This window comes from Sciurus carolinensis, chromosome 11 (assembly GCF_902686445.1).
Source record: "Sciurus carolinensis chromosome 11, mSciCar1.2, whole genome shotgun sequence".
Lineage (NCBI taxonomy): Eukaryota > Metazoa > Chordata > Mammalia > Rodentia > Sciuridae > Sciurus > Sciurus carolinensis.
Window position 1 is genome coordinate 72,999,357 of NC_062223.1, and position 8,831 is coordinate 73,008,187.

Here is an 8,831-nt window from a genome sequence, read left to right on the forward strand (position 1 = left end):
ATTGATGTTTAAATACATACAGGTTCAAAGGTTTGCAATGATGGGACTCAACTTTACTGTCTATTCATATTACTTTAAATTTTATTATAGCTCCTTCTGTCTTACTTTTCTTCCGTATTTTACATAAGGGGACAGAAAGAAATATATGCGTGCAGCTCTGAGAACTCAGTAGATATGGATAAGTGTGCTCAGAGGAGATGAGGAGAAAAGAACAAAGTAGGAGTGGGTATGCTTTAGCCCCAATCAATCACCTAACCTCTGTGTCTCTGCCAGCCCTGGAATTTGCCCAACCATCAGTTTGCAGGTAACAGGATCTTGAGGAAACTGGAATTTTCATCATTCCCTTGCTTATTTAAATGGTGAAACTTTGGGAGAAGTATGTGAAAGTGGGGTGGGGGGAAGAGATTATAAAAATAGTCAACTGTTTTGTTGTTTATATATGAATGCATGGGAGTCATTTCCGATTTTGTGAGTTCTCAGATGGACTAGCTGGATCTGAGTAAACTGAAAATATGGAAGTGTGCTATGGAGACAAAGTTCCTGGTGACTTTCCACACAAGTACAGGTTAAGATTCAGTATAGGGATCCCTAATCATTGAAATTATATCTGACAAGGACAGGAATACATGAGAGAGTGCCTTTCAGATAGGCAATTTGTCAGATGTTTGTACATCCAGTTTGTGCCATGCCTACTAGCCTACTACATACGTCGTTTACAAAGATTGTCATTTGCTAATGATGAGCTCTTCTTGAAATTAGACACGGGCATTGGAGATGTAATGTGATCCATTCATGTGCTATTGATTTGTAAAATGAAGCTGATAAAATTGAAGGAAAACAAAAATTGTTTTTTATAAACATGTAATGGAAAATTTTCCCATCCTATAACCAAAAGTAAAATGATGCCAGGTTCCTGAACACATATACAGTATTAAAAAATGTACTCTCAATAGATCGCAAAATTCTAGTAAAAGCTAATTGGTCTAAACCCACGGACACAGATCAATATGTACACACACACACACACTGTACTGTAGATTTTACTCAGGGACTCACAAGCATGCAACTACTTTACCACTGAGCAACCAATATCCCAAAATTTTGATCGGTTTTCTCCTTTTTAATATATTGCATTAGGATCTTCTTAAATTGTCCAGGTTGGCATTAAACAAGCCATCCATCTCCCTCAACCTCCAAAGTAGATAGGATTTAAGTAGCACACCAATACATATCTATAAAACGTTGAAGAAAACATAGGAGTAAATCTTTCTGACTTCTCTTTTCCAATTAGTAGGTACACCATCAAAACATGATCAACAGCACAAAAATGTAAATTATACACAAAATTATGATATTAACACTTCAAAAAAAATCCTTGATATTGCAAAGCAAAGCTATAGACGAGAATAACAAATTAGTAAATCATATCCCTGAAAAAGGAATCACAGCTCTTCCAATTAAATAACTATGACAATAAATATAATACCACCAGTCATTGCTCATTAAGGAGGATCTAATAAAAACTCAACAATCATATCTACCAGGATCATCAAAAATTAGAGAGAATCATAGCGTTAGTGAGTCTGTAAAGAAATCTCAACCAACATAAAATGTTGGTGAAAATACAAAAGGATTCAGCAGGATCACAAAATATTAAATCAGTTTCTCAAAATGTTAAAAAATAGAATTACTTTTCTAACTCACTGCTGGAGATATATCCAAGAGACTGCAAACATGTTTGTACATGAATGTTCATCATAGCATTCCTGCCAATAGCCCAAAAATATGAAAAAATAATGTCCATCAACTACTATCATGAACAAAGTGTAGTACATACATGCAATGACATGCTTAACACACATGAAAACATATGGAATATGGAATGATGCTGCAATATGGATTAATGTCATATATGCCATCCAGTGTCAGAGCCAGGCATAGGAGGTATGTCGGCCAAGTGGCATTGTGGCACCTCTGCTTTTTCTCTTTTGCTTCCTGGCCTCTGACTTAAGTGTTTTTGCTCTGTCATGAGCTCCTGCTGTGGTAGGTGTCTTGCCACAGGTTCAAAAGATCATGGACCAGAGTGTACAAAGCTGTGAACCAAAATAAGCCTTTCCTCTTTGTTAGTCATCTCATTTATCTTGTCATCATAATGGACAGCTGAATAAGACAGAAAAAGTGAAGACTGGCATGTGCAACAGGTCATTTCTTACAGGAAATTACAGCTTCAAAGCCTCTCCTAGTGGACTGAGTTCACATAAATATTAGATAAATATTTGTTTCCACCTATATATATATTGAAATCAACAAGAACGCACTTACAAATCAATCTCATTATTGATTGTATTTGTGATCTATAAAGTTGACATTAAACAATAAATAGTGAATTATTGCTGTGGAGGGGAGTACAGCCTGTGGTCCTATAAGCCTGTGGTCCATAAACTTTTAACAACTGGAATTCTTCTGTTACATTGGTCTATGTATCAATGTCCTTAAGCTGGTGTCATCATTATGGAAAACATGCTCTTCCACAAAGCTCTTTTTCTTGATGTTTTAAATTTCTTTTGCTCTCCCCTGATCTGCACCCTTGCCTTGTCTTTAAGTTAGCCATGTTTTCTGTCATAGCTCCTTTTGAACCTTGGGAGACAACCAGAAGCAGCCTAGAGGAGTTTATTTTCCTGACCCTGGGTATAGTCCTCTGCAGCCCATGCCAATGCTGTCCACTACACTGTTCAACCAGTTGTCATCTCATAAAATATTTCTTCTTTTCCATATTTATCATATTGTCAATCTATACAATAAATGCTACTTCAGCACGTTGTCACAAATTCTTTACATGCAGAATGGGTGCCTTTATTTTCCATTTTCTGGGTAACATGTTGACTCATTAGCACTGAACACACAGTCAACAGCATTGTATCTCATGCAAATGGTGTTTATCTGACATACTTTTCCTAAGGAACCACGCCACGTTCTTGCCCTTAGGGAATACTCACAGTTTCACCACTACACTTGGGGGTCATGTTCAACAACAATACCCAATGAAAAGCACTGAAACCTTTACAGCATGGCACTAAAAGACCATGTGAGGACATCTGTGGGTGGTATGAGAACTGAAACAGGAGAGCAGAGCATCACCTGGTTTGTCCTCACCTTTGCTCATCACTGCTCTGTCAGCGAGAAAACTCATGTTTTCTCTTACTGATTAATACTTAGGTCTATGATGCAGTTTGGCAAATGGATCTTGGGGTATGGCTGATACTGTTCAAAAGAAGAATTGAACTTACATCTAGATTCATCGATTTGCATTTTTAGGCTTTTGAAATATAATTGACAGATAAAACAAAGATATTTTTAAGGCATAGGATATGGTGGTGTTTTGATAGAGCAACCTTTTATAATGATTTCACAATCAAGCCAATTGACATACCCTTACTTTACATAGGTGTTTTTGTGTATGTGTGTTTGTGTGTGTGTGTGTGTGTGTGTGTGTGTTGAAATCCTTTAAAACTATTCTTGCAATAATTTCCCAAAATACAGTATGTACATCATCATTATTAATCACAGGTATCAGGCTGTACACTAGATATCTAAATCTAATCATTTCAGAATCAAAATTTTAGACTACATCTCAAATTAAAAATCTTCTGTGCAGCAAAGAAAATGGAAATATGAAGAGTGAGACTACAGAATAGGAGAAAATCTCTGCTAGCTAATTTTCTGACCAAGGATTAATACATACAATGTATAGAGAACCCCAAAAATCTTACACCAGAAAATCAAATAACCCAATTATTAAGTGGACAAATGAAACAGACACTTCTCCAAAGAATAAACGCAAATGGTCAACAAATGCTTAAGAAAATGTTTGACATCTTTAGTGATAAGGGAAATGCTAATCAAAAGTACACTCAGGGGGCAGATGTTGTGACTCAGTGGTAGAATGCTTGCCTAACATGTGTGAGGCACTGAGTTCAAGCCTCAGCACCACATAAAAATAAATATAATAAAGGTTTTGGGTCTGTCTACTTTAAAAAAATACTAACACACTGAGACTTCATCACAGATCATTAAAAATAGCAGTCATCAAGAATGAATCAAAATGAAGTCCATAAAAATAAAAAGAAACAAGTAATAGTAAATTCTGGAGAGGATGTGGGGTAAAAGGAACACTTTTACACTTTTTGTGGGATTGTAAATTACTACAACCACCATATAAACCAGTATGGAGATTCTTCAAAAGACTAAACAAGGAATCACAATTTGACCCAACTATACCACTTCTCCATATGTATACTGAAGAATTAAAGTCATCTTACATTTACATGTGTGCCATTCATACCCATGTTTATAGCAGCACAATTCACTATAACAAAACCTTGGAACCAGTCCAGGTGTCTATCAACCAATGAATAGATAAAGAAAATGTGTTATATACTCAAAATAGAGTTTCATTCAGTCATAAATAAAATGAAATTAGGGCATTTTCAGTAGAACGAATGGAACTAGAAATCATTATGTTATTTTCAATAGGTCAAACTGAGGTCATGAGTCAAATGTTTTCTCTCAAGTGTGGATGCTAGACAGGAAAAAATAAAAGAAAGATGGGGCAGACCTCATGGAAATCAAAGGGAGATCAATAGAGAAAAAGGACCAACGGGTAAAATGGTGAGGAAGTGGGTAAGTACTGGAGAGTGAGACAGGCCAAATCCCATAGCCATCTAATGTGCCTGTTTGTGTAATAAAAAATCCCATCATTATAATGCACCTCTAATGACATGTGAACAAAAGAGAACGTTTAAGCCTGTAACCAGTATTTGTCCATTTTCTCTCTCCCTTCGTCCCTGGAAGCTACCATTGCTACCCTCAATATCTCTCAGTTTCACTCTTTTAGATTTTAATTTTAAGGGATATTATGGACCATTTATTTTTTCCTTTTGTACCTTATTTCACTTACCATTATTTCCTCAGTTTCATACTTGTGGAAACAATGGCAGAATTTCTTTCCATTTTATGATGACTGATATTCCATTTTAACCACAACTCCCTATTTCTGTGTCTGCTAGTGTACACTTAGGTTGCTTCCATACCATAGATTTATGAATATGCTTCAATAAACATGGAAGTACCATGTTTTGAGGTCTATTTTATTTTCTGCTAGATATAAACTGAGACATGGGATACTTATGAAATATCAGAGTTCTGCTTTTAGTTTCTGGGCAACATTCATAATTTATGTTGCACACATTTAGAGTTACACAGTTATTTTAAATTGGAAATGATTATCAATGATCTATACATTTATACCAAGTTCTAACCTAGAACGCATAATACTGGTTTCCCAAAAAATATTTTTGGAAAGGTCACAGAATTTACTCTAAATAATTTCTTCATGTGTTCATAAACAGGCAATGAACTTTTGTTGTTTACCAGGTTTAATGGGCTTAAACATAAAACATATGGAAAACAAATATGTATTGTTTCACAATATATTGAAGAATCAAACATTAGAAAAGTCCTTCCTATTAAATTATCTTGAAGAGGTTTTGCAGAAAAACTGACATTTATTTTCCCTTCTATCTTGAACTGTCCAATAGCTTGGGGATATTTCCCATTGGCTTTTCTTAGCCATATTACCAGAAACTCATTGCATTAGTCACTGATATTTTGACTGAATCCCTATTAAGAAGAAATTGCACACGTTAATAATGCAACTGTGTATCAAGGTGATTTTTCATCTTTATTAACTGTCTTAACTACCCTTTCATAAGGCTAGTATTCTGGCAATAGAGGTATTGGGTAGGTAATGCCAAATTTGTTGAAAATATTTAAATATTTTTTATATTTGTAGATATTAAATTCCTTTTAGGAAATATGATTATGCTTTTAAAGAAAGTATTCTTTTATCAACCTTATAAAAATTTGGTTGTTCACAATGGAGTTCCAATTGTATTCTGAAATTCTAGATATATTCTTATAAGCTTCAACAATTCATAAAGTCTTGTAAACTAACACATGTTACCAGGCACCTGGGTGCATGCTTACAATCCCAATTGCTCAGGAGACTGAAGTAGGACATTTGCAAATTTGAAGACAACCTCAGCAACTTAACAGGGTCTGAAGCAAAAAGCCTCTCTTAGCTCAGTAGTAGAGGAACCCTGGGTTCAATCTCAACTACTCCAAAACAAAACTAAAGGAAGCAAAACAGACAAAAAAACACTAATATCAAATTTTATTGTATTTAATAGAAAGTTCTGAAATCATTGGGTACTGCTATTTATCTAAAGAGGCTAGATCCATATAATATAACTTTCTAATACTGGTTTTGATAAAAATGAGATATACTTAAAGCGTCTAGTTTTATTCTAACTATAAACAGCACAGTTATTGATAACACAGAAATCATACAATATTTGTTTAAAATATCCAGTATAAAATTCATGCCCACTATGCTTCTTTATTAATGAAAGACATCAGATATAATAATATTATTAATCAGAATATGTAGAAATGTCATACAGAGTAAAAAGCAGATAAAATTTGGAAGAAAATGCAATAAATAAATAGGTAAATACTTAAGAGAAGGGTCCAATACGGAATGCAATACAGTTCACATTTCTCTTGTTTACTGGATCTTGGCGAATATTTGTGTTCAGCAGAATTAGAATACATTAACCAGTTCCTTTCCACAGGGATGTTATGATGCTTCCTTGGAAGCCATGGATACAGTTGTGATGCCAATGAGAATACTGCCTGTGTATTGCTGTCTCCTGAGGGTGAAGCCAGCCATGGTGCCTCTTCACAACTGTGAGCATGTATTACATTCTTCAGAATTGAACAGAGGCTCCCACAAGTCCATCCTGCACACCAAATCCCAGGTGTCCATTTACACTGCTGTTACTGCATAAAAGTTCCTAAGTTTCTGGAACACTCATGACTCCCACTGTAAAGTTTCCATGTGTGTACAGAAGATGCTTATCTGCACAGAACAATGACTGACTTCCCCATAATGCTACTTATGGAATTGAATGTTTTATTTTCTTCCCGATAGCTTATGAACATCACTAAAGCTTCAGGAATCAAAAACCTGGGTAATTAAAATAGCTCTCTTGGAGGATTTTCCATCTTCTACTCATGTCCACTCTCTCTGACTCCCACATCAACAGTTCCTCATTTGTTCTCACTGGGGTTCCTGGCCTAGAAGTTTACTCCCTCTGGCTCGCCATCCCTTTCTCCTCCATCTATGCCATGGTGTTCCTGGGAAACTGCATGATCCTCCATGTGATCCGAACTGAGCCAAGCTTGCACCAGCCCATGTTCTACTTCTTGGCCATGCTGGCCTTCACTGACCTGTGCATGTGGCTGTCCACTGTGCACACGGTGCTGGGAGTTCTGTGGGGGTTCATTCAAAAGATCAACCTGGATGTCTGCATTGCCCAGTCCTATTTCATCCATGGTCTGTCCTTCATGGAGTCCTCTGTCCTGTTGGCCATGGCCTTTGACAGGTACATTGCCATTTGCAACCCTCTACGCTATTCCTCCATCCTAACTAATGACAAAATCATGAAAATTGGAGTGGCAATCTCATGTAGGAGTTCTTTACTTATTCCACCAGTCATCATCCGCCTGAAGTTCTTAAGTTACTGTCGTCCTCACGTCCTCTCTCACTCTTTCTGCCTGCACCAAGACTTACTTCGATTGGCCTGTTCAGACATCCGCTTCAACAGTATCTATGCTCTATTTCTGGTGATCATGAACTTGCTGTTGGATGCTGTGCTCATAATAATCTCCTACATCATGATCTTGCACACGGTTTTAGCCATTGCATCCCGGGAAGAGAGGATGAAGTCCTTGCAGACTTGTGTGTCTCACATCTGTGCTGTTTTGGTTTTCTACATCCCAATCATTGGTCTGACCATGGTTCATCGCTTTGGGAAACACCTCTCTCCACTGGTTCATGTCCTCATGGGCAATGTCTATATCCTTTTCCCACCTTTGATGAACCCCATTATCTACAGTATCAAGACCCAGCAGATACGAAGGAGAGTCCAGAAGTTGTTCTCCTTGAAAGTAGTCTAAGTCTTGAGATGCATTGTGAATGCACTTAAAAGTCAACTAGTAAGTAGAGCTAAGAAAAGTGGAGATTCAGTAAGTAATTCAAAATAGATTTCTAACTTCCACTTAAATGATCATTTACATGGTACAAATACTACTCCACCTTTTCCACAATTATCATAATTCTGTGAAATTGACATATGTAATACGGAGAACTATTTTATAAGTCACCCTATGTATGTGTAGTTAGAATCATATTAATATAAGTAGATTTGATAGTGAAATCTATGCTTTGTTAAGGAGTGCTGAGTCAGGGTATTTTTTAACATATCAATCAGGAAAAAAGGAAAATTTGGTGTCTAAATGCCTTCAAATAATTGCTGAAAGATCAACCATTATTTTTTTCATTTTTATTTTTCAAGCAACACATTTAACCTTTATCCATGTGCCCTACACCAATTTCACTTACATGACTTTTCAATGGATAAAGCACCATAGGGAGTCTGAACTTTTTATATATTTAAAGGAGTAGTGAAATAAACAATGAGCAAATAGTCTTGATGGAACAATGTTCATCATCCCAACAACCTCCCCCACTCCACTCTATGTGCAATAATTTATCTCAAGATATGAATAACCAGTAATTGCCTTAGTGGACAAAAAGAGTTTTATATTCCGTTTCTTTAAATTACAGTGCTAATAATAACAACCATTTGAAAACCATTATAAACATTCTATAATGTTTAAATTGAGGCCATATTTTCATTAATCATTTC

At 36.0% G+C, this 8,831-nt stretch overlaps 1 protein-coding gene across 1 annotated transcript; it reads left to right on the top strand.

Annotated features, from left to right (window-relative positions):
• Positions 1-7,134: 7,134 nt before the first annotated feature.
• LOC124995340 (olfactory receptor 51V1-like) lies at positions 7,135-8,079 on the top strand. The gene has a single exon (XM_047567663.1). It carries the CDS (start codon positions 7,135-7,137, stop codon positions 8,077-8,079), a length of 945 nt encoding a protein of 314 aa, XP_047423619.1.
• The last annotated feature ends 752 nt before the right edge of the window (positions 8,080-8,831 follow it).

Bases quoted from the DNA above. Each gene is read 5' to 3' on its own strand.
- LOC124995340 (XM_047567663.1), top strand. From the start codon at position 7,135: ATGTCCACTCTCTCTGACTCCCACATCAACAGTTCCTCATTTGTTCTC.